The sequence below is a fragment of the Hylobates moloch genome, unplaced genomic scaffold (assembly GCF_009828535.3).
Source record: "Hylobates moloch isolate HMO894 unplaced genomic scaffold, HMol_V3 SCAFFOLD_18, whole genome shotgun sequence".
In the NCBI taxonomy this organism is placed as follows: Eukaryota; Metazoa; Chordata; class Mammalia; order Primates; family Hylobatidae; genus Hylobates; species Hylobates moloch.
The window spans coordinates 67,708,806-67,735,276 of record NW_026652293.1 but is presented as its reverse complement, the minus strand read 5'-3'; the positions used below and the strand labels follow the sequence as shown (position 1 = coordinate 67,735,276).

The 26,471-nt window shown below is 43.0% G+C and overlaps 1 protein-coding gene and 1 non-coding gene across 3 annotated transcripts; both read left to right on the top strand.

The window, feature by feature from the left end:
- The first annotated feature begins 1,539 nt into the window (after positions 1–1,539).
- On the top strand, positions 1,540–25,709 carry TOMM20 (translocase of outer mitochondrial membrane 20). Of its 2 annotated transcripts, XM_058430607.1 has the most exons (6): positions 1,540–1,796; positions 3,939–3,998; positions 7,859–7,905; positions 10,371–10,452; positions 16,046–16,188; positions 17,861–25,709. In XM_058430607.1, exons 1-6 carry the CDS (start codon positions 1,676–1,678, stop codon positions 17,903–17,905), a joined length of 498 nt encoding a protein of 165 aa, XP_058286590.1. In that variant the 5' UTR covers positions 1,540–1,675; the 3' UTR covers positions 17,906–25,709. The 2 variants fall into 2 exon arrangements, with proteins under 2 accessions (XP_058286590.1, XP_031992323.1); XM_032136432.2 differs by lacking the exon at positions 3,939–3,998 and having other exon boundaries at positions 1,542–1,796.
- LOC116458160 (small nucleolar RNA SNORA14) lies at positions 2,447–2,581 on the top strand. The gene has a single exon (XR_004245226.1). It is a non-coding gene; the product is annotated as a small nucleolar RNA SNORA14 (small nucleolar RNA).
- Positions 25,710–26,471: the final 762 nt, after the last annotated feature.

The window sequence follows — 26,471 nt, the reverse complement described above, 5'->3', positions numbered from 1 at the left end:
CTTTGTCAAAGGATTGTTAATCCTGGGTAACTACTGTCTTCTGCAAGAATCAATATTATCTTTAAAGGGAAAATTAAACTAAGGATGCTTTTGTTCTTAAGATATGGGGACATCAGGACATTTCCTGGGTCCTGTTAGGTAAACATTATTAACTTGTTCCCTTCCCTGTAAATATCCTGTGACCAAGAATGCCAAACTTCCTGGCAATGTGCCCCAATAGGTCTCAGCCTCATTTTACCCAGCCCCTATTCAAGGTAAGGTAGCTCTGGTTCCAATGTCTCTGACACTGATGCTTGACTTCTTTGATACCCCTCAACTTACAGTGTCTATTTAATGCCTGCTTTCTGCCCACGGTTTTCCCTGTCAGAATATCTTAACTTAGATCATATATATGTATATATATATATATATATTTTTTTTTTTTTTTGAGACGGAGTCCTGATCTGTCACTCAGGCTGGAGTGCAGTGGCTCGATCTTGGCTCACTGCAACCTCTGCCTCCTGGTTCAAGCGATTCTCCCGCCTCAGCTTCCAGAGTAGCTGGGATTACAGGCCCCGGCCACCATGGCCAGCTAATTTTTGTATTTTTAGTAGAGACAGGGTTTCACCATGTTGGCCAGGCTAGTCTCAAACTCCTGGCCTCAAGTGATCCGCCCGCCTCGGCCTCCCAAAGTGCTGAGATTACAGGCGTGAGCCACCGCGCCTGGCCTGATCATGTGTATGTTTTCTTTTTTTTTTTTTTTTTGAGGGAGTCTCGCTCTGTCGCCCAGGCTGGAGTGCAGTGGCGCAATCTCGGCCCACTGCAAGCTCCGCCTCCCAGGTTCACGCCATTCTCCTGCCTGAGCCTCTCCGAGTAGCTGGGACTACAGGCGCCCGCCACCACGCTCGGCTAATTTTTTTGTATTTTTAGTAGAGACGGGGTTTCACCGTGGTCTCGATCTCCTGACCTCGTGATCCACCCGCCTCAGCCTCCCAAAGTGCTGGGATTACAAGCGTGAGCCACCGCGCCCGGCGATCATGTGTATGTTTTCATGTGGCTATAAAACAGTTCACGTTTTCTATTTTTTCTTCAATTGTGTATATTTTGCAAGAAATTACTCCATTTAATTTTATTCCAGTTATCATAAAATGAGGCTATCCTGTAACATTCTTTTGAAATGGAACCACTACGCACAATGGATTGTGGCAACCTGAAAACAAAGTATAGTTTAATTCAAACAAGTCACAGGCTGCCTGTGTTAGACAAGATGAAGCATTCGCAGTCTGGGACCCTGCATCTTTGTCCGCCATAAACAAGGCTGTCAGCTAGTCTTCTGAGCAGCGCACGGCAGCAACGCGCCTGCCTCATTACAGAATGGTCGGCGGAAATGAAAAAAAGTCCGCGGTCACGTGCAAACTCCCGACTCCAGTGCGTACACCCAGCGGCGCACGGGCAACGCCGGCGTGGCCCACTGCGCAGGCGCAGGAGCCGCGCTCCGAGCTTCTGTTCAGGCACTGCCGCGGACGACCTCGAGGCCCTTAGTTGACTGGGACCGGAAGTGGCGTGTGCTCGGCCTTTCCGTGTTCCTGGCCCGCGGTGGTCGGGTGTGAGCTACGCCGACCGCTCTGAGGGTTCGTGGCCCACCGCTCCTTCGCGGTGCCTGCCGCCACCGTTCACGCCCAGCGTTGTAGAGAAGATGGTGGGTCGCAACAGCGCCATCGCCGCCGGTGTATGCGGGGCCCTTTTCATTGGGTACTGCATCTACTTCGACCGCAAAAGACGAAGTGACCCCAACTTCAAGAACAGGCTTCGAGAACGTGAGTGGGTCCTCTTTCCCCTGGCCGGGCCTGCTGCCTTCGGCCGCCGCCCTCCACAGGAGGGGTCCTTGTTTCCCAACAGCCTGTGGGCCGCGCAGGGCGACCGCGTGGTGCGGCCCTCAATAGGCGATGGCGCTGGCTGCGCCGCTCCGGGGGCTCTAGTGCCCCGCAGGAATTCCCTCCATTTTGGAGGAAGGACTTTTCCCGTTTTGTTTTCCCCAAACACTTTAGCCGTGGAAATGTACTCTTGATTTGTGTTACAATCTCGGGTGTGTGTGGCCTGGGGAGGAGGTTGTCTCTTTTTTTGTCGTTCTTCTTTTTAAACCTCTACTTTTAACTAAAAAGTCCTGCATTTTTGTCGCGAATTTTAGTCTGAGGCTAAATCCGCATGCTCAGTGCAGTATCATTGTTGCATTCTGTTTTTTTGAGACGGAATCTCGCTCTGTCGCCCAGGCTGTAGTGCAGTGGCGCGATCTCGGCCGCCTCCCGAGTTCAAGCGCTTCTCCTGCCTCAGCCTCCCCAGTAGCTGGGATTACAGGCGGCCGCCACCACGCCCGGCTGATTTTTTGTATTTAGTAGAGACAGGGTTTCACCATGTTGGTCTGGCTAGTCTCGAACTCCTGACCTCAGATGATCCGCCTGGCTCATTGCTGCATTCTTAAACCCTCTTGGTAGCTTCGTTCTAAGTGCTTCCAAGATATGAGTGAATGCTATAGAAATTTCAGGGGAGTCCAAAGGGCTGCGCTTCTCCCGTGGCTCAGTCTTATTTCATACCTGCGACATCTTTTAAGAGAGGTCTACAAGAGGGGAATCGTGTCGTGAAAACCGTTGTGATCCACCTTGAATTATGGGAGAATCTTCATTCGCATCACCGAAGAGCAAATTTGTTGCAATAAGAAATATTTTTTGGCTTATCTTGGTTGTTCAGCCAAATTAGTTTTTGAAATTAAAATTGATACATAAGTTACTAAAGCCCAAGGTGTACAAAGAAGGGATTATTGTTTACTTAAGTAACAGTGGTTACAATTTAATTCAGCTATACTAAGTCATTTCAAGTGTTCAATAGCCATGTGTGAGCGGTGACTGCAGCGCTGATCTTACTAGCACTTAGAATCAGACATCTAGTTCCAGCTTTCTTATGTTTTAGGAGGGAAGGGATATAGACATAATTTGATTTATGACTAGGCAGACTAATAGAATAGTGTTTTGGATTCAGACCCTGAATTTCTAGGGCCAGGTTAGCGGCATAATTTGGGGTTTCTGAATCCTAATTTCCGTAGTTGTAAAATCAGGTAATGCCACCTACCTCTCGTTGGTGTTGTGAAGATTGAGATGTTTGAATTGCCTCCCACTTTTCCTGACATAGGAAATGCTCCTCCGTAAATGCTGGTAGTCATTCTGCCTTCAGGTTATTGTCCTGTAGTTGCGAAAATGGGTGACAGCTGGGGATTTTGGTACAAATGCGGAGTTATAAAGAAGGGATCAACCCTATCTTCCTTTGGAAACCCTGAAGTCCTGTTGCAGAAACAAGAGCTATCATTTTAGACAAATGGAGGAATGTTATTTCAAAATAACCTCTCCATCATTTTCAATCTAAAATTGTTTTTTCTGGCCTTAGCAGCAACCTAATGATTACAGTGAATTACTTAGCTGCAGCAGTAACTTTAGGCAAGTAACTTCAAGCTTTAGTTTTCCCTTTTTGTAAAATGGTATAGTGTAGAGTTTTAGTACTGTTCCTCACACATGGTAATTGATGAATGCTAGAGATTTTTTGTTGTTTGAGTCTCGCTCTGTCGCCCAGGCTCGAGTGCAGTGGGGTGATCTCGGATCATTGCAACCTCCACCTCCCAGGTTCAAGCAATTCTGCCTCAGCCTCCTGAGTAGCTGGGATTACAGGCGCACACCACCACGCCAGGCTAATTTTTGTATTTTTAGTAGAGACGGGGTTTCACCATATTGGCCAGGTTGGTCTCGAACTCCTGACTTAGTGATCTTCCCGTCTCAGCCTCCCAAAGTGCTGGGATTACAGGCGTGAACCACCGCGTCCGGACGAGATATTTTTATGAGTAGAATTATTTTGTTGTTTGATGTTTTTGTTATCAAGTAAAATTTATTTAGAATAATCTTGCATTCTGTTTAAAGGTAATTGCGGCCGGGTGTGGTGGCTCAACGCTTGTAATCTCAGCACTTCGGGAGGCCGAGGTGGGTGGATCACCTCATGTCAGGAGTTCAAGACCAGCCTGGCCAGCATGGCGAAACCCCGTCTGTGCTAAAAATACAAAAATTAGCCAGGTGTGGTGGCGCACGCCTGTAGTCCCAGCTGCTTGGGAGGCTGAGGCAGAATTGCTGGAATGTGGAAGGCGGAAGTTGCAGTGAGGAGAGATTGCACCACTGCACTCCATCCTGGGGACAGAGCAAGACTCTGTCTCCAAAATATACGTGTGTGTGTGTGTAGACTTCGGGAGGCCAAGGTGGGCAGATCACGAGGTCAGGAGATCGAGACCAGCCTGGTCAATATGGTGAAACCACGTCTCTACTAAAAATAAAAAAATTAGCTGGGCGTGGTGGCACCCAACTGTAGTCCCAGCTACTTGGGAGGCTGAGGCAGGAAGATCGCTTGAACCTGGGAGGCTGAGGTTGCAGTGAGCCAAGATGGCTCCACTGCACTCCAGCCTGGGGACAGAGAGAGACTTGGTCTCCAAAAAAAAAAAAAAAAAAAAAAGTGCAATTGTGTGACTGGCTGATTTTTAAAACTTTAGGGGTATTTTGCCTTTGTGGAATGAAACTCTGTTCAGTTAATTTTGAGTTTTAAAAATTAATTGTTTTTTAAATTTTGAGTTCTTCTAGTCTTATCTCCAATAGAATATTTACATCTGCAATAAAAGAGCAGTTTCTCACATAAGGCATGTAGCTCATTGGCTTTCTTTTTCGTTAAGAAGAGAGGCTTAGGTGGCTGGGTGCGGTGGCTCATGCCTGTAAACCCAGCACTTTGGGAGGCCGAGGCGGGCGGATCACAAGGTCAGGAGCAAGACCATCCTGGCTAACATGGTGAAACGCCGTCTCTATTAAAAAATAGAAAAACTTAGCCGGGCGTGGTGGCGGGTGCCTGTAGTCCCAGCTACTCCGGAGGCTGAGGCAGGAGAATGGCATGAACTCGGGAGGTGGGGCTTACAGTGAGCCGAGATCACGCCGCTGCACTCCAGCCTGGGCGACAGAGCGAGACTCCGTCTCAAAAAGAAAAAAAATAAAAAGAGAGCCTTACATTGTTTAAAATGAGGCTTGAGGTTAAATTTGGGATCCTAATGTATTTAGACTTTTTGTCACCTGTTAGCAAAAGCAGAGTATCAGGATCCTTGAAGCATAGTTTTTATCATTCTAAATTATGAGTAAATGAAATGTAATTGCCAAATTACAATGCCAGCTGCAGGTGCATTTCACTTATATGGGACGGATAAAATGACACATTAAAAATATATTAAGCATCTTATTTAAATGAATAAATCTTGGAAACATTGAGTCAAGGCTTGATTTTGCTCATTGTTAAATTTCTTCATGGTTTTTCAGTTGATTACATCTGTCCCTTTATCACAGAGATACTGCATTATACTATATCTGAAAATATGTTAATGTAACAAGTTAATTGTATCATGAAACTAAAGCCAGAATTTTAATCTTATTGCTAAAAATGTAAAGCAACTAAGTGATCTTAAAATTTGGTAGCTCTATCAGTTATGTATTCAGTGGCAATCACACACTCCTCCCCACCTCATTAAATAACTTATGACTAAGTTTCACTTTCCTGGGTTTTATTATCAGTTTTGTCATTTTCCCTAAATTCTGGTTTAGCAAATTGTATGTCTCACATACAGTTGATCCCACAAACTTGGCACGTTCATTTCTGAGGTGCCTTTTGTTTTGATGGTAATAACATCTTTACTTCTCACACTGTTAACTATAGAGGCAGAAGAGAGTCATGTTTCAAGTCCAAAAGCCTGGGTTTGAGTTGCCATTCCACCAGTAAGTAATTGTGACCTTAGTACATTTTCTTATCTGGAAAATGGGGATGATAATAGTACCTGGTTTTTTGTTTTTTTGTTTTTGTTTGAGATGGAGTCTCGCTCTGTGGCCCAGGCTGGAGCGCAGTAGCGCTATCTCAGCTCACTGCAGCCTCCACCTCCCAGGTTCAAGTGATCCTCTTGCTACAGCCTCTCGAATAGCTAGGACTACAGGCGCCTGCCACCATACCTAGCTGATTTTTTGTATTTTAGTAGAGACAATTTCACTGTATCAACCAGGCTGGTCTGGAACTCCTGACCTCCAGTGATCTGCCCGCCTTCGCCTCCCAAAGTGCTGAGATTACAGGCGTGAACCACCATACCCAGCTGTACCTCTTTTAATGTTGTGAGGATTAAATAGGCTAATAAACATTTAGAACAGTGTCTGGCATGTAGCATCTAAAACTTAGTGCTTACATCCAAGTGTTCCTTGTCTTCATGTCCAGATCCTTTGAAGTCTTCCATTTGTTTTCACATTTTACTACGCTCCCTCCAGTACAGGTTCCAGTGTAGACCACGATATTTAGCAGTTAGATATTGTTGTCTGGTATCACTCATTATTTTTTGCCTTAAGAGAACAAAAAACCATAAGCAAATGGAGGGTCGAATTATGTTCTTTGTCCTTTTTCCCCACCGTTAGTTGTGCTGTGATGAACACTTAGGTAAGGTACTTAGAAAAATTAGTCTTCAGATTAATACATAAGATCAACTTTAATGCGTATTTTTTCTGTTGAAATGGCTAGAATTGTATTTAAGCCTCACAGTGGTAGCACTCTATTATGGGAGATGAGTGGGTATCTGATGCTGGTGTGATGAAATCCAGTTTATGAGGGTTGACTAAGAAAAGGTACCCTGACCATGGTAAATGAACCTTCTGTCTGCAGGGAGGCAGACCTCTTTTTTGAGACAGAGTGTCGCTCTGTTGCCCAGGCTGAAGTGCAGTGGCACAATCTCTGCTCCCTGCAACCTCCGCCTCCCGGGTTCAAGCGATTCTCCTGCCTCAGCCTCCCGAGTAGCTGGGACTACAGGCACCCGCCACCATGCCTGGCTAATTTTTGTATTTTTAGTAGAGATGGGGTTTCACTATGTTGGCCAGGCTGGTCTTGAACTCCTGACCTTGTGATCTGCCTGGCTCAGCCTCCTAAAGTGCTGGGATTACAAGCATGAGCCACTGTGCCTGGCCCTCAGACCTCTTTAGTCATGCATTGAAGCTTGGATTTGTAGAGTGCTTTAAGTAAGGTTTTCGGAGGACATTTGCTTGTTTCGTGGCTTTTCTCATTGTAGTCCTGTAAGGTTAGACCTTATCTTGGGAGAGTGAGAGATTTGCCTAAGATCACCCAGCTAATAAGTATTAGCTAAGAAGTATTGGAGCCTTACATTTTCTTAACTATGTCCGTAGTTACTCTCTATATCATTGGTAGTTTTTAGTGATTATCACTTTAGGTGTAGTCCTGCCTCAGTATCCTTGAGTGATTGGTTCCAGGCCTCCCCTGGATACCAAATTCTGATGATGCTCAAGTACCTTTAAGTGGTATAGTATTTTCATGTAACCACCATATGCCTCCTGTACACTTTAGATTCTTTCTTTCATTTAAGAATGCCAGTTTGCAGCATTCAGTAAAGATATAATCTGGCATATTTCAGTAATAAAACTCCCTAATACTAGTGACCTAATTCTTGCCCCGTTACATATCCTGTGTTGGTTGGAAGGGGGGACTTGATCTGCTTATTGTAATTAATTTAGAAGTCCAGCTGTTGGAGATATCTCCATCTTGTGAATTGCTAGATCTGCCCCAAAGGGAAGGAGAACGCTCCAGTGCAGTGTCGCATTGCCTACAGCTCATTGACCAGAACTAGTCATATGGCCTTGACATCACAGGGAGGGATAGATTCCTAGAGTTAGAAATGTTTTGCAAATGGAATTAATGACTGCCACAGCAATTAGAATTCTTTTGATTCCAATTTTTATAATGACAAAATGTAAATAGAACTTTGCATTTCTTGTAGGAAGAAAGAAACAGAAGCTTGCCAAGGAGAGAGCTGGGCTTTCCAAGGTAATAGTCTGGTTTCTGTTTAAATTATATATTTTGTAGAAATATTATTTTAAAATCTGTAATTGGAAATGTAATTAAAATGTAATTGGAAAAAGCTAGTTGTACTGGACATTGCTTTTTTATTTCAAAATACAGCTTATTTTTAGGAGTAGGTGAATAACGTAGTTCCACTGACAATTACCGAGTCCTTCATTATTTCTTTTGCTGGTCATAACAACAAACAGCTTACTGTATGAACAATAATTAAGGAACAAGATGAGGGCCTCAAGACATTTGCACCAAAAGATGAAAAGTTCCTAATCAGCTGCTTCAAAATGATACAATATTACACTTAAGATTTTATTTCTTTACTCCAACTTCCTTTAAAAGAGCCATGGGTTATTTCAAAAATTATTCAAGATTATTCAAGCTCACTGATCCAGAATCCCACTGCCCTGACAAATTTTTGCCTTGTTGCAGTACACAGTTCTGGATGTAAAACTTGTAATTTATTTTTTCTTTTCATAGATCCTGAGTTCTTGATTATTTTTAATGACTACGTAGGTTTATCTGCTTGGTAAAAAATATTCTATGGCATGTGTAATTAAGTAAATGTTAATCATTGTGCGTGCAGCTTTTCCTTTTTATTGAGATGAGTTCTATTGTCTGGGTTCTTAGGACTTGGATTACTGGATCATTAGTGGTTCTTTTTAAAGCAAGTTGAGACAAGGAAAAATTAAGTTAACCAGTATATTTTGTTATTTTGAAACAGTTGTGTAAACACAGCTAGTTGACTGGACATGGTAATAGGGAAGTGAAAATGGGAGGGAACTACTTTGTTGTTCTAGTAGGATCAGACTACCTTTCTGAAGTGTGTAATATGTTTATTATGCTTTTGGTAACTGACATTTCTAAGGGCATAGGAAAATAGATTGAGACATGCACCAGTATGTATTTTTAGATTCAGAAATAGAATTATTGCTACATGCTGGGATAGTGCGTGAAAGATATCTCCACTTTCAGAAATTTAAATTGTTTCACTTGTGTTGGCTAGGCTAATAAGAACATGTACAGTGTAATTCAAGGACCAAAAACTTGCACTAATAGAAGTTTAGGTTTTCTCTCTCTCTTTTTTTTTTTTTTTTTTTTTTTTTTGAGATGGAGTCTCACTCTGTCACCAGGCTGGAGTGCAGTGGCGTGATCTTGGCTCACTGCAACCTCTGCCTCGCAGGTTCAAGCGATTCTCCTGCCTCAGCCTCCTGAGCAGTTGGGGCTACAGGTGTGTGGCACCACGCCCAGCTAATTTTTGTATTTTTGTAGAGATGGGGTTTCACCGTGTTGGCCAGCATGGCCTTGATCTCTTGACCTTGTGATCTGCCCGCCTTGGCCTCTCAGTGTGCTGGGATTGCAGGCATGAGCCACCGCACCCAGCTACTGAAGTTTAGGTTTTCAAATAAAAATGGCCTCTTTTTTTTTTTTTTGTTCGAGACAGGGTCTCACCCTGTCACCCAGGCTGGGGTGCCGTAGTGGTGCAGTCACAGCTCACTGCAGCCTCGACCTCGTGAGTTCAAGCAATCCTACCTTAGCCTCCCTAGTAGCTGGACTATAGGCATGCACCACCATGCCTAGCTAATCTTTTTATTTTTTTGTAGAGAGGCTGAGGTAGGAGGATCACTTGAGCCTGAGGGGTGAAGGCACTGAGCTGTGATCACACGACTGCACTACAGCCTGGGCGACAAAGTGAGGCCCTGTCTCAAAAAACAGTCTTTTAGATGCATGTAAAATGTAGGCTGGGCACGGTGGCTCATATGTGTAATCCTAGCACTTTGGGAGGCCGAGGCGGGTGGATCATCTGAGGTCAGGAGTTTGAGACCAGCCTGGCCAACATTGCGAAACCCTATCTCTACTAAAAATACAAAAATTAGCTGGGCATGGTGGCGGGTGCCTGTAATCCCAGCTACCTGGGAGGCTGAGGCAGGAGAACCGCTTGAATCCGGGAGGTGGAAGTTGCAGTGAGCTGGGATTGTGCCACTGCACTCCAGCCTGGGTGACAGAATGAGACTCTGTCTCAAAAAAACAAAAACAAAAACAAGAACAAAACAAAAAACAAAAACCACAAAATAAATCTGTATAAAATAATGTTGAATCATAAGGACAAATTGCTTACAGTTGTATAAAAATCTACAATAATGGCATCCGAAAATATTGTAAAGTGCATAGACGGTATAGATTTTGTATTCTTTTCTCTTTACATTCGAGTTAGAGCTAAGAATTATTCAACTACAAACTCAAGTTTTTTCTTTTATTCATTTGAATGTAGATGAACTCTTACTTCCTACAAGTGTTGTTCAGGAGTAAAGTTCTTCTATCAGTTTTTTTAGAATGAGTGATTTGGTTTTTTGTTGTTTTATTTTTGTTGATATCTGTGTATTGGTTATATCCCCTGGCATAATTGTGGTGTCAATTATTAAATATTTTGTTTCCAGTTACCTGACCTTAAAGATGCTGAAGCTGTTCAGAAGTTCTTCCTTGAAGAAATACAGCTTGGTGAAGAGTTACTAGCTCAAGGTAATAGTCATTGAAAAGCTAAGGAACTGGGTAGAATTTTCCTCACTGATAGAAATTTATAATGATAAGGGGCTTTGTTTGTGTAATTTGGCTATTAGAAAAGGTACTCCAAATATCTCAAGACAAGTTTTTAGGCACTTAATTGGAAGATTATTTTGTGTAAGACTGGCTCTAGAAAGAAATATTCCTTGTGGGATATTGTTGTCCATAATATATTTTAAGTGAGTTTTAGGTTTTCTTGCTATATCATATGATGGAGAAGATAGTAAGTTTTTACAAATGAGGTTCTCTTACTCTGAAGTAGTTCCTAATGTATAGCCATAGTGCGATATGTAAATAGTAACTGAAGGAATATGAGCTAGGAATATACTCCTCAACTCCTTCATCTAATCTTCAGATCTTTTCCAGTATTTATAGGAAGCAATGGCTAATGTAAGGTCCCAGAGAAGGTTAATTTACCTAATCAAGGTCACACGGTGAGTTCATGACCCCTTATTTCAGAACCAACTTGTTATCTGATCCAGAATTTAGCCTTTTCATTACATTGTACTTCATTTATTTCATCAACAGTGCTAAGAAGTTTGTAAAAAATATTCTGTCTTTAAAGTTCAGCTATGAAATTGAAATTATCAAATTGACAAATGTGAGAACCATAATTTACTCAGTAATCTCAAAAGTAGATTTGAAGTAGTTGCTATCATTATTAAAGCTGCTATCAAGTATTTTTAAATTCTGATTGCTATATCAATAGATTTAGATAGAATTGAACTATATGATGTGGGGCATTTGTGTGTGAATGAGTTTGTTTTGTTGTTTCTTTTATGGGGAGAGTTTAATTCATTTAAAATGGTGGTAACTAACTTTTATCATGTCTCCCCTTTGCCAAGAAATACTTTTTTGATATCAATAGAATTGCTCAATTAATTTGACCTAAAGAGTCACAGTACTCAAATTGCCAGCAGACTGGGAAGGGTTAAAAATCAGTGAGTAGGGACAGGCATGGTGGCTCATTCCTATAATCCCAGCACTTTGGGGAGCTGAGGCAGGAGGATTGCTAGAAGCCAGGAGTTCGAGACCAGCATCGATAACAAAAGTGAGATCCTCATCTCTACAGTAAATGAGAAAATAAACCAGGTGCAGTAGTATGCACCTGTAGCCAGCTACTCGCAGACTGAAGTAGGAGGATACCTTGAACCCAGGAGTTTGAGGCTCTAGTGAGCTGTGATGGCGCCACTGCATTTCAGCCTGGGCAACAGAATGATATGCTGTCTCTTAACTGTATACATAAAATCTAACTGCAGAGGAGTACAAGATAGGCACCAATCAGGAAACATTTCCAGGTCTCCTACAGGCATCACACTGCAATTTCTCCATCATTCTGAGAGAGAGGACCCAGGCATTGGGGAAAGGGAAAGCATTCCTCCTCAGTGCTAAAGCAGTGCTGCATACTGAGTTGCTCTGCTCCTTGCATCGTGTAACACTGGGTTTGATCTTCCTATGCTGATAGATGGATTTTATGATATTCTCGATGCTGTTGTATTAACAAAAGATACCACTTACGATCTGGCTGTCCAGTCAGCAAAAGTTGTAGCAACATCCACTTTGCACAAGAAGGGAGCTCAAAATGACAAGATCACTGCAATTGAGGTTGTGTCAATGTATCTTCTTCGGTATTTTGCTAAATCTGCAGATGCGGTAATCAACAGTGCTAGTTCAGAAGAGATTTAATTGTGGTATGTATTCAGAAGCAGGAACTGACTTAGCCAGTCTTTTGATTAATTCTAAACTGACCATCAGTGGATCACTGTGCAGCCCTGGGTCGGATCTCTTGTGATGGGTATCACTACATCATATTTCAATACCTGGGAAAGGAATTGGCCAAGCAGCTCAAGATGGTGCCTGCAAACCCAGATGACAATGACCTACACAATTGGAGTATCCTGAAACATTGTGTAGATGGGACAATCATAGTCCTCACATTGTCAGTGGAGATTGACCTGTTTCTGATGATGGTCAAGAGGTTAGGAAAGCTCTTGGAAACCTTTACTTATACTCAGGTGCCATCAGATACCCCGCAGTACTCAAAATTTTACCCAAAATGTTTCTCAGTCTTTCCACAGCAGCCAATTGGTAGAACAAAAAACATATACCAGATTTAAGAGCCTGGAAAGAACACCAGAGTGACTATCCTGATTATCCTCATACCCAGGCTTGCCGTCAGCTGACAGGGTCAAGTGCATCGGGTATGATGGTAGAGATATTCCCTAAGACATACTTAATATCCTCAGCTTGCTGGGGAAAAATTAGTAAGGATGATCTGAAACAGTTTTCTCCTTTTTTTTTTTTTTTTTTTGAAGTGGAGTTTTACTCTGTCACCCAGAGTGCAGTGGGTGGAGTGCAGTGGCATGATCTCGGCTCACTGCAACCTCTGCCTCCCAGGTTCAAGCGATTCTCCTGCCTGAGCGTCATGAGTAGCTGGGATTATAGGCATGCGCCACCAAGCCCGGCTAATTTTTTCCTATTTTTGGTAGAGAGGGGGTTTCACCATGTTGGTCAGGCTAGTCTCAAACTCCGGACCTCAAGTGATCCGCCTGCCTTGGCTTCCCAAAGTGCTGGGATTACGGGTGTGAGCCATTGCACCTGGTCCATTCTTACTCTTTAAGATCAGTTTCCTGTGAATTTATATTGTGGAAAATTGTTTGGTAAATAAAAAGAATCTAGTAAAAAATGATCTTAATGGTATTAAGAACTGGAAAAGGTCTGCGGTGTTTTGTTTTGTTTTGTTTTTGAGATGGCGTCTCATTCTGTTGCCCAGGCTGGAGTGCAATGGCACAATCTCAGCTCACTGCAACTTCCACCTCCCAGGTTCAAGCGAGGGTTCAAGCAATTCTTGTGCCTCAGCCTCCCAATTAGCTGGGATTACAGGCGTGCACCACCAGGCCCAGCTAATTTTTTTTTTTTTTTAGATGGAGTCTCATTGTTTTGCCAGGCTGGAGTGCAGTGGCACGATCTTGGCTCACTGCAACCCCCGCCTCCCAGATTCAAGTGATTCTCCTGCCTCAGCCTCCTGAGTAGCTGGGACTATAGGCACGTGCTACCATGCCCAGCTAATTTTTGTATTTTTAGTAGAGACCGGGTTTCACCATGTTGGCCAGGATGGTCTTGATATCTTGACCTCGTGATCCACCCACCTCAGCCTCCCAAAGTGCTGGGATTACAGGCGTGAACCACCACACCCTGGCCTAATTTTTGTATTTTTAGTAGAGACGGGAGTTTCACCATGTTGGCCAGGCTGGTCTTGAACTGACCTCAGGTGATCCACCCACCTCAGCTTCCCTAAGTGCTGGGATTACAGGTGTGAGCCGCCACTCCTGTTCAGTTCTGAGATTTACCTTACTTGCATGCTAACACGTTAGTTTGCCCCAATTTCATGGATGCTGGCGAAAGACATGAGACCACTGGGCTGGGGACAAAGGACAGCTCGTTATTCACTGCAGTAATAGTAACAAGGGTATTGGCATTTGCACTGGTTTCCCGAGCCACAGTTCCTGTGGCAATGCAGAAAGTCAGGGGACACATGTACATGTAGTGGGTTGCATATAGGAGAGGAGGCCTGAATTTAAGGATCCTGAATTTTTTATAATGGGCAGTAAACATGTGTGCGCTTTTCCCTACACATAGGTAATGTTGCAAACCTGCCTTTGCTCCAGAGGGAGGCAGTTTGTATTCTGAGGTTGTTCACTGTACAAATATTCTTGAAAAGACAGTTTGGAGCAAAGGCAGTAAATACCTGCTCAGAAGTGCAGGAATGTGAGAGACTTGAGGTGAATTATTCTTCTACTTGTATTGTTACTATTTTTTAATTTTTATTTATTTATTTTTGAGATGGAGTCTTGCTCTGTCGCCCAGGCTGGAGTGCAGTGGTGCAATCTTGGCTCACTGCAAGCTTCGCCTCCCGGGTTCAAGCAGTTCTCCTGCCTTGGCCTCCCAGGTAGCTGGGATTACAGGCACGTGCCACCACGCCCTGCTGATTTTTGTATTTTTAGTAGAGGTGGGGTTTCACCATGTCGGTCATGCTGGTCTTGAACTCCTGACCTTGTGATCCACCCGCCTTGGCCTCCCAAAGTGCTAGGATTACAGGCATGAGCCACCGTGCCTGGCAAATATATCTAATGGAGTTATTTTTATGTAAGGCACATTAAAATATTTTAATGGGAACCTCTTATACAGAAGAGTGCTTAATTTAAAATATTTAATAGCATAGTTTTGCTCAAATAATTTGGGACAGTTTTTGGAGTTTGATTTAAAGTGGGATTAGGGCCGAGTGCAGTGGCTCATGCCTGTAATCCTAGCACATTGGGAGGCGGAGGCAGGAGGATTACTTGAGTCCAGGAGTTTGAGACCAGGCTGAGCAACATAGTGAGACCCCGTTTCTACAAAAAAAAAAAAAAAAAAAAAAAAAAATTAGCAAAATTAGCCCGGTGTGGTGGTGCACACCTATGGTCCTAGCTACTTGGGAGGTTGAGGTGGGAGGATTGCTTGAGCCCAGGAGGTTGAGGCTGCAGTCACCCAAGATTGTACCATTGTACTCCAGCCTGGGTGGCAGAGGGTGATCGTGTCTCAAAAAATAAATAAAATGGAGTTAACTTTTAAGGACAAGGAGCACATAGCAGATACTTATTTATTGAATTAAGTGAACTTTGAAAAACTGTAAGCCTTAAGTGTTTTTTTTTAGGCTGGGCGCGATGGCTCACGCTTGTAATCCCAGCACTTTGGGAGGCCGAGGCGGGCGGATCACGAGGGTCAGGAGATCGAGACCACGGTGAAACCCCGTCTCTACTAAAAATACAAAAAATTAGCCGGGCGTGGTGGCGGGCGCCTGTAGTCCCAGCTACTCGGAGAGGCTGAGGCAGGAGAATGGCGTGAACCCGGGAGGCGGAGCTTGCAGTGAGCCGAGATCGCGCCACTGCACTCCAGCCTGGGTGACAGAGCGAGACTCTGTCTCAAAAAAAAAAAAAACTTTTTTTTTTTTTTCAAACAATGTATCTATTGAAGGATATTTATAGATAAAATAAGCCCTCCCACTCAGAGTTAATCATAGCTTTATTTCTCCTGTCATATTTCATTAGTATGACCATTTTTCCTAGTAGTATCACTTAAAAATTTTTTTTTCTTCCCATATGATACCGTTCAAATAGTATAAAGACTTGGCTTAATGTGAAATTGGGTCTTCTTTCCACCCCAGTCCCCAGTCTTGTAGTTCTGTGTTACAGAAAAGTACTATTCGATTGTTAGCAATTGTCTCATATAGTCTTTCAGAAATATTCCAAGTATATAAATAGTAATATACTTTGACATTTTTATACGTTGATTTCCCCCTTATGTGTTTGAAACACTTCCATATGAGTACATGTAATCTGACTCATTCTTGTTAGTGGCTTCATAATAGTTATATGAATGCATTATAGGTTATTTCCAGTATTTTACTTGCATAGTGTTTTTGGTCGGCATCATTTGGAGATAGTGTGTAAAGTTAATTTTGACAAAGGCCAAGGCTTTTCAGGTTACGTGTAATTTTATGTAAATCTTACAGGTGAATATGAGAAGGGCGTAGACCATCTGACAAATGCAATTGCTGTGTGTGGACAGCCACAGCAGTTACTGCAGGTCTTACAGCAAACTCTTCCACCACCAGTGTTCCAGATGCTTCTGACTAAGCTCCCAACAATTAGTCAGGTAAGGAATTGGAATGTTACGACATAAAAGTGAGTAGGATTTAGAATTGAATGATTAGGGACATTTTAAAATGAGCCTAGTGAACATGATGAAATAAACTTATTTGTATAATGAAAACAATACGGGAGATGTCAGCGCTTGACATTTTCCTCTCTGATGGGAAACATCCAGATGACTGCCCAGATCTAGTGATTGTGCCCTGGAGGTGGATCAGAAAGTGTGTGTCTTATCACTAAGTCTCAGGTCTTAGTAGTCAACTGTCCAAATTCAGGTCACTCTTGGCTATTTTCTACAAGTAGCTTTCTGCCTGCTTTTCCAGGAGACCATGCCTTCAGTTAGGTGATCGGACAAAGGAGCCTAGATAGCTATAGCCTAGTCATTAGGGCGTTCAGGAGCATGGATTCCCTCTGACTCACTTATGTAAAGGCTCAGTGCCTCTGCTGCTGCTGAGGTGCGCTTTGAGTTTGGAGCTATTTGACAACATCCCCAAATCCCTACTCAAAAATGCAAAATAGCACTAATATACTGTAAAAGATTAACTTATGTATAAATTAGGAGTTAACGAAAATGCTTTCTGTTCATTTTGAGTTCTTTTCAAGGAGCCCAAATGAATCTGCTTTTTGGAATAGTGTGTCTGTTACATGTGTTGATTTCCCCAGTTGGTGTGATTAAAACAGTGAATGATGATAGGAAGTATTTACAGAACTTTATAGTTAGTAACTGACTGGTTAATTTTTCAAACTGATTTTTACTCAACTGAATTAGAAAAGGACTGGAAAGAAAGTAAAGGTCCCAGTGATTTGAGGGAACAAGTTGGACAATGAAGGACTTTGTCTAAATTGTTTTTATTTAGACTAATGTTCTAGAGGATTCATACTGGAATCATTGGTTTAATATTATGCTATTTGAAAGGCAGCATAGTATAGTACTTTTGGAAAATTGGTCTGAGGGTGATGTCTTTTGGAATATTTGTGAATTCACTATGAAGCCTACCTTAAAAATGACCTCCTTCACTCAATTATCAGTGTTCTTGGTTTGCCTGGGAGTGAAAAGAGATCTTAAATTCTTTTTGGTTTTAGTTACATAATTGACTGATGTAATATGTAATGATGGCTGGACACAGTGTCTCATGCCCTATAATCCTAGCACTCACTTGAGCTCAGGAGTTGAAGGCCACCCTGGGCAACATGGTAAAACCCTGTCTCCACCAAAAATAAAAAAAAAAATTAGCCATCCCTGGTGGCATGAGTCTGTGGTTCCAGCTACTCAGGAGGCTGAGGTAGGGGAGGATCGCTTGAGCCCAGGAGGCAGAGGTTGCAGTGAGCCGAGACTGTGCTACTGCACTCCAGCCTGGGTGGAGGTTGCAGTGAGCCGAGACTGTGCTACTGCACTCCAGCCTGGGTGACAGAGGCCCCCTCTGAGTTAAAAATATATATAATGTAATGATCTGCCTCCTTTGATAACTTGACTTTTGAAATGGGACTGTCAGTAGTGTGATCATTGTTTTCTTGGATGCTGACAGCGTGTAAAGTGTTACATTTTGAATTAAATGTCAGAATGGGTGAACTTTACTAAGATTCGATTCTTTGAATAAAAAGAGCATTTTATGTTGAAGTTAGAATCCTGATTAAATGCTTATGACACTTTAAAAAATTATTTTTTTTTCTTTCAGAGAATTGTAAGTGCTCAGAGCTTGGCTGAAGATGATGTGGAATGAGAAACAAATGTCAATATAATCAAATTTCAGTTAAAAATATTTTAAAAATTCTTGGTAGTTGAGCAGCTCTGGGGGAATAAGGGCAAATATGCTTGTTATGAACTACACTGAAATCTACCAAAGTTACTGTTTACTTTGTGTAGATCCACTTGTCTATTTTATTTATTTTTCCCAGTGAAAAGTGTATTTTGATAGAGAACTTTTCATTCTATAAATACACTATGAGTTACTAAAATGTCATGGATTTTGTTTATTCCTGAAACATAGTTAAACTGTACATATGACATGGCTTAATGTTAAAAATACCCAGTGCTCAGTTTTGAAAGATAGGCAAAAAAAAAAAAAAGTATAGGAGAAACTGAAGAATGTACAGTTTTTTAGGGGGCACATTTTGCTGTAAATCTGGAAATTTGATTTGTGTTTGTGAAAACTCAGCATTAAAGGTTTCGATTGGTGATTTCTTTCCATTTAATCTCTGAGATGTAAATATGTGAGGTGTGCTGCTGTGCTGGGTTAACAGCTTCCTTCCCTTTGTATCAGTCTTGAAATGTTCTGTTTAAATCAGCAGGCTTAATATGTTCTGGGTATTTATCTCTTTGTATTTTAAATATATGTAGTTGCAAATAGCACCAGGAATTAGATCTCTGTACACCTCTAATCTAGCCTTGTGAGCTTCGCCAGTTACTGTGTGCTCACTTTCCCTCCATTTGTTACATGAGAGAATGCGTCTGCTGATCACTGAAGTGTCCCTTTTAGCTTATGATTCATTGGGTTCCGTTGGGCATCTTTAAATCCACCTTAACCCGAGGAATGTATGTGGGCAACCAGGCCCTGCATTTTTTTATATTCTGAATTTTGCATGCTTGCCTGACTTAGTATTTCTGAATTGATCTTTTTTTAATGGTATAACTATCTTGATTTTCACTGAAATTATATGGTTCTGTCACTACTCTGTAAATTAATCCGAAACTTTTAAGGTAACTGGGATGATCTGCTTGTAAAAATGTTTGTTGCCTTTTGCTTTTATCTTCAATGTACCTCCTTAATCCTACTTCAACTTGATTAATTTATCTTGTTAAACGATGAGAGTAAGTTGCAACCTTGTGACTGAAGACTTGCAAAGAGTGGAGCAGGTGGGACCTCTTATTCTCAAACAGTGACATATTCTCTGTAGTCACAGTTTCAGAACTGAGTAAGGATCCTTGGTACTTGGTGGCATCTGTTGAACTGAGGAGCATTTCTCATTGTAAAGATTGCCTTTGTTCTGTCTAAAAGTCTATGGAGAAATCCCAAAGACTTTTCCTATGTATTAGGCATTTTATTTTGATTGACTTAAAACTCTTCTTAATCATTATTAATCTCGGGTTTTTTGTGTTGTAGTGGAAGGAGAAACAGTTCTAGTTTCTGCCTCTGATTAGCCGCACAGCCTTGAACAAATCACATTTCATCTTTGAACTTACCTCTACTATTAGACTAGGCGACTCACATTTGAGGACTTTTCTTGGGTATCTTGAGGATTTGTGATCCTGAACCCTTAAACAGTGCTTTTTTATTACACAGGATGCTTTTTTGGGGGGATGACCAGTACAAACATGCCAGTTAGTTTTACTAGTGGGATCCCAAATCCAAAGCAGTGTAGTGGTGATTGGTCAGTGACTAACCAGGCAGCTAAGAAGTCTTAGGCAGCAGCCCAGACATGTATAGAGGGGCAGTTAGAGGGAGAACGGGGGTGAGAAAGGGAGCAAGGGGCAGACAGCTCATGAAGGAAAGAATGGTCTCAGAAAAAGGAGGGCTGGCTGGAGGAGTGAGGGGCAGCTTAAGTTTGGGGAGGGTAGAAACGCCATTTCCTTGGGAACTGGAGTGAAGTATGAGCTGGGTGTCACTTGGTTCTGAACATACTGGCTTTGCTGTAATGCTTGAAAAGGCAGTGGTATCTTCATTTTACAGTTCATTAACCCAAGTACATTTTCTTATTAAATGACAACTTTGGTGCTTTAAAATGAGGTACCACTTTTTAAAGCTAGCCGTGTCGAGTTAAAGAAAAAAATCAGCACTTTTTTCTCCCAGAAATGTAATTGCCAAACATTATCCGTTCCCATCGTAAGTTTTACAAGGTGATAGAATCAGCTCGTTGTAGTGATGCTGGCCAAATGGTGCTCAGCAGGTGAGAACGAAAAAACCCCAGATTTCAGTGAACTAATACACAGCTGGAGCGTTTCGTGTGCTAATGTTGCACACTTACTAAAAACAAAAACTGGAAATGGAAAATAGTGTATTAGTGCAACAGTTGACATGCTTCTTTGGACAAAGATACATTGTTTTGTTCCACAATTTGTACTTAAAAGCGAAAGAACATTTACAACATAGACTTACTGGCCATAGCAGTGCTGGCCTGTTAACTGATAATTAGAACTTAGGTTCACATTTATGTAAAGTCTGTAAAACCTAGTAGAGTGTGCATAGTAGGCACTCAGTAAATGTTTGGTTCCTTTTGCCCCTCAGTAAGTTTATTTTACCATCCTCCCGCCTGCCATTCTGACTTTATTAAATCAACCTGTGGACCAGAGTGTTAATGAGACGTTATTGCAGAAGAGATTGAGAAAATTGGTATATCATGCAGATAACATACAAACTCTTTTTGTAACGTAAAAAATGCAGTTTTATTATTGCTTGTGCCTCAACGTTTAAGTGAATATTAAAGGGCTTGGCGAAAACTTTGGCTTGGTGTATGTTTGGAGAAGTGAACTCTGCGGAATTTATTGAGTCTAACGCTGTGGGTTTTTTGTTGTTAACGTCTTTGAGGATGTCTAGGGCCGCAGGCTTCTCTGCCAAGAGAATGCACATTTGCCTCAGATTCCAGGTGAAGAAAATCCCTGTGGTAGTGTCAGCGCCCGAGGGCTTCCGGGTGGTGGTGGGCCCAGCTTCAGGAGATAGCAGTCACCTGGGAGGCCCGTTAAAACAGATTCGTGAGAGGAGCTCAGTGGTGATGTTGCTGATGTGCGAAACATGAAGCCTTGTTAGAGAAACTAGCTGTGTTAAGGTTACAGAATATGTACGTTAGCACTGTAAAAAGCGGCTAATTGGTAGCAGAACGCACTGGCTGAGAATACGTTGTATTCTACATCACTGATAATGATCTGAAGTGTACAAGTCATCAGTATCAGATCTATGAGAGTTTTTGTAATTTTGCTCTATAAAATTCTCTTTGCCCCCTCCAAAGTTATTATATTAATAGTAAAAGTAATGCTTTGGAGAGGGTGGAAGGGGGTATGCCCTAGCCTCCTCAGCTCCTGCCACAAACTGCCCAGGTAAGCAGGACCTGAGTGTGTTGGAAAGGCTGAGTTGAAGAGCAGATTGACACAGGAGGGCTGGAATGAACTTTGGCTAGAGCAGGTGTGTCCAATCTTTTGGCTTTCCTGGGCCACAATGGAGGAAGAAATTGTCTTCAGCCACACATAAAATACACTTAACACAATAGCTGATGAGCTAAAAAAAAAAAAATCGCAGAAAAATACATTGGTGTTTTAAGAAAGCTTATAAGTTTGTATTGGGCCACATTCAAAGCTGCCCTGAACCACAGGTTAGACAAGCTTGGGCTAGAACCAGAGGCCATGGGAGACAGGACTCAAGGCAGGGAGTTTGGCCTCTGCCAGAACTCCTTAAGCCAGGTGCCATGCTCACCTGTAATCCCAGCACTTTGGGTAGGCCAAGGGGTGGGAGGGTCACCTGAGGCTAGGAGTTCCAGAACTTCTTTGGCAGCATAGAAGACTTGTCTGTATTTTTTAGTCTCTATTGCCCAGGCTGGAATGCCTCTCAGGTTCAAGCGATTCTCATGCCTCAGCCTCCCAAACAGCTGGGGTTACAGGCATGCGCCACCACACCCAGCTAATTTTTGTATTTTTCATAGAGACGGGTTTCGCCATGTTGGCCAGGCTGGTCTCGAACTCCTGGCCTCAAGTGATCCACCCTCCTCAGCCTTTTAAAGTGTTGGGATTATAGGCGTGAGCCACCCTGCCCGGCCAGAAGACCCCGTCTCAACAAAAATGTGGAAAAATTGGCTGGATGTAGGGCACACCTGTAGTCATAGCTACTCACGAGGCTGAGGTGGGAGGATTGCTTGGGCCCAGGACTTCGAGGCTGCAGTGAGGTGTGATAGCATCACTATACTCTAGCCTGGGCAACAGAGTGAGACCCTGTCTCATTAAGAGAAAGACAAACTTGCTCCTCTTTCAGCCCAGCCAAAAGATCCTATTTTATATAGAAGCTTCCCCTGGTGTCTCCACTCTTCCTGGGTGATTTCTCCCTCTCTGCCTTCAGCAGCCACCTGTAGCTGATGACTTCCTCCTGTCCCACTTCTTTCCAGCCTCACTGCCACTCTTTTAGGTAACCTAGAGTTATTGCAGGTCTCATCGCCAATCCACTCAGCTGCCTGAGGAATTGATCTGAAACATCATGTCCCTCGTGTGGCATCGGAGGCCCTCATAATCTGGCCTGATTAACTCCGGTCTCACCTCATGTGCCATCCTTCTCTCAAATGTGTCATCCTTCCCTCAAATGTGCCTTCCTCTTCAGCTGTCCTCCTGCGGGGCTCCCTATGCCTTGGGCACTGTGCTTATCACCCCACATAGCTGGATAAACAAAATAGTCCCTGATTTTACCATCTCGTTGAGAGAGTCTTAATGTAGCCGGCCCAGGTCCAGGGTTCTGTGCCCCATGTTGGAGGTGGTAGGATCTCCATTCCTGGGATATTCCTATGGCATTTACCAATGTCTACTGTCACTTCCTGGTGACTTGTCCATCTTTCCCACTAGACAGCTCCCAAGACTTGTCTGTCTTACCATCAGATTCCCCAGCATAGAGCATCATTAAATGCTTGGTAAATAATGAATGGAAATCCAAATGAACAGGAATGGGATTTTTTCACCACAAAATTTAAAAGATTCTTTGGGATTACACATGCCAGGTAAGTGGAAGGAAAGAAACATTGTGAGGAGTAATCGATTTTAAAACTCACTTAACTCAGTTATTAGAAATAGTGTAAGTTTGAGAACAGGAGAAGGGAAGGGATCTATTTAGCTTTCTACATATTTCTTGATAGCCTCCTAACCTAACAACAAAATGCCAAAAAAAGCAAACCTGGCAGCCATTGAAGAGCATTCATAAAGGTTTTTGTTTTGTTTTGTTTTTTTTGAGACAGTCTACTCTGTCGCCCAGGCTGGAGTGCAGTGGCACAACCTTGGCTCACTGCAACCTCCTCCTCCCGGGTTCAAGCGATTGTCCTGCTTCAGCCTCCTGAGTAGCTGGGATTACAGGCGTGCACCACCATGCCCGGTTAATTTCTTTTGTTATTTTTAGTAGAGACGGGATTTCTCCATGTTGGACAGGCTGCTCTCAAACTCAAAAAAAAAAAAAAAAAAATCCTGAGATGGCCTTTTAGAAAAAACTCTTTCATGGAAACTTGCCAAATACAGGGGTGACTTAGGTGTCATAGTTCATCATTTAAGGGTGCTCTGTGGCCCCATCTATACCCTGCTTTTCCCAAACCTTTTTAAAAGAGAGGATTGTTTTGTTTCTTAGCTTTCCTTTGAGCTAGATGAACTACAGACCCGCAGTCCAGGTTGGCAGCTTGTTCAGAACTTTGACGACTTGGAATTTAGTCTACTTTCACAGGTGACAGATTTTTAAAATTCACTTATATTCAGAAAAAGAGGCCAGGCACAGTGGCTCATGCCTTTAATCCCAGCAGTTTGGGAGGCTGAGGTGGGCGGATCACCTGATGTCAGGAGTTTGAGGCCAGCCTGTCCAACATGGTGAAACCCCGTCTCTACTAATAATACAAAAATTAGCTGGGTGTGGTGGCACATGCCTGTAATCCCAGCTACTCGGGAAGCTGAGGCAGGAGAATAGTTTGAACCTGGGAGGTGGAGGTTGCAGTGAGCCATTGCACTCCAGCCTGGGCGACAAGAGTGAAACTCTCCAAAAACAAAACAATACAAAAAAAAAAAAAAAAAGATGCTGGCTAAAATAACCATGTCTTTACCAAATGTTAGATGGCAGAAGACAAGACTTTCCAAATCTTTAGCTTCTCAGATACTGTGTTAGACATTCTTAGTGAGCTCAATTTAAACACTAAATAAAAAAATTTAGGAGTGACTAGTGTGAATAATAGCTATTGTGGCTTGAATTCTGACTCATTTGCTGACTGACTTTGGGTAATTAATTACTTGGTTATTTGATTACTTAGAACTGTTTTGTTTTTTTTTTTGAGACGGAGTTTTGCCCTGTTGCCCAGTCTGGAGTGCAGTGGTGCGATCTTGGCTCACTGCAACATCAGCCTCCCAGCTTCAAGCAATTCTCCTGTCTCAGCCTCCCAGGTGGCTGCAACTACAGGCATGTGCCACCATGTACAAATACATTTTTGTATTTTTAGTAGAGATAGGGTTTCATCATGTTGGTGAGGCTGGCTTCGAACTCACAACCTCAAGTGATCTGCCCTTGGTCTCCTAAAGTGATAGGATTACAGGCATGAGCCACTGCCCCTGGCTTTTTTTTTTTTTTTTTTAACTGTTTTTGTTCACTGCTGTATCCTCAGCACACAAAATGGTTTGTAACACGAGATAGACACCTCAGTAAAACCCAGATGAGGGCTGGTATTAGTAAAACCTGTCAGACTGTTGCATTTGAAAACGAAACAAAAACATCGGTTCCAGGGCGCTAACCAACATGAAATACCGTAAGTGTACATCTGGGTTATAGTTTACTCCCCACCCACAGCCTCCCTCTCCCACGGCGGAGAAACAATAGTGAATAGTTTCTTTCTCAGAGAGACTTGAGGTATGTGATAAAAGACAAGTCCAAGAAACAGTGAAGCCAGCTTTGCAGACATCAGCCCTAGAACCAACAGTATTATTTCCCAGTGCAAATGATAATTACTCTGACCTACTCATCAAGAAAAAGCATCTCTGATCGATTTTCAGAAGAGGCTGGGTTGGTGTAATTATAGTTAATAATAATCTACGGAGCTGTTGCCCCTGACACAGTTGAGTTGTCAGCCTCAGACTTCCATTTCTAGCACCTGTAAGCTGGTCATGTTGTGTGCCTTGTAATGTGTCACCATGAAACGAAAGAGAAGTACCAGGTGAGCTCGCTCTCTCTGTGTATATATACGTGTGTGTGTGTACGCCTTGCCTGAAAATGATTTAAAGCTACTAACCGGGCCCCATGGAAATTCAGTCTCATTGCATAGGGCTCCAGGCACCTGAGGTACTGGACACTACACCAGGTTTTGGGTTTTTTGAGATCAAAAATCAGCAAAGTATGTGTAAAGTAACATTTCTTACAAAAATAGATTCCTCTCTTCTCTCAACATGGCATCAGTTTTTTTCAACATATTGGCAAAGTGGATCCATCCACGGTTCTGGGTCCTGGCTGTGCGTCCGATCGCCTTTGTCAGCTGGGGGAAGACTCAGGGTGACTCGAGCCAGGAGGACCGCGGAGTGGACAGCTGGTACCGCGCGCTCACCTTTCCCTTGTTCTAAACGGGGCTGGAGAAGTTCACGGGATTTGCTCTGTCTGCACCACGTGCGCTGTGAGCGTTTTCATCAGGGCAGCAGCAGGCGCGAAGGAGCGCGCTGGCGCCCTCTGGCGGCGATGCTCGGGGGCGTCCGCGCCGTGCCTGTCCCCCCGGCCTCCAGGAGCCTCCAGCCCCAGCGCAACTGTGATTCTGCCAGTTACAGCGATCATCATAGCGAAATGAAAATGCTCCGATTATTTGTTTAGAAATAAAGCCGTTCCTCCTGGAAAATGTGCCAGGATGACATTTTGTGAAGTCATGTTTCCAGTCTTCGTGAATGAAAATTCTAGATGGGAACCTACCAGACAGGAGAAGATAATTGAAAAGGATAGTTGAAAGGACTTCTGACTTGTCCAAGAAGAGATGCAATTCCAGGTTAATCTTCAGAGTGAGTCAAAGCAACGTTAAGTATGAACTTTTTCTACGAAAGGCAAAGAATAAAATGTGGCAGAGGGTTTCTTCAACTCCTTACCTTCCCAGTTCTGTAGAATCACCTTACAAAAATAGAGGGGCAGCTGTGGGGTGGCGGAACGAACACGGTTTTTAGAAGCAAGGGCTTGGGGTTTGAGTTCTAAATGTGCCGCGTACTGGGGCACTTCTTTGAGGCTTAGGTGCCTCATTTCCAAAGGGCATGAGAATATCTTCTTTTTTCTTTTTTTCTTTTTTTTCCTTTTTTTGAGACGAAATCTCGCTCTGTCGCCCAGGCTGGAGTGCAGTGGCATGATCTTGGCTCACTGCAGGCTCCGCCTCCCGGGTTCACGCCATTCTCCTGCCTCAGCCTCTGGAGTAGCTGGGACTCCAGGCGCCCGCCACCACGCCCGCCTAATTTTTTGTATTTTTAGTAGAGACGGGGTTTCACGGTGTTAGCCAGGATGGTCTAGATCTCCTGACCTCGTGATCCGCCCGCCTCTGCCTCCCAAAGTGCTGGGATTACAGGCGTGAGCCACCGCGCCCAGCCGAGAATATCTTCTTATAAGGAGAGTTCAGACTGGG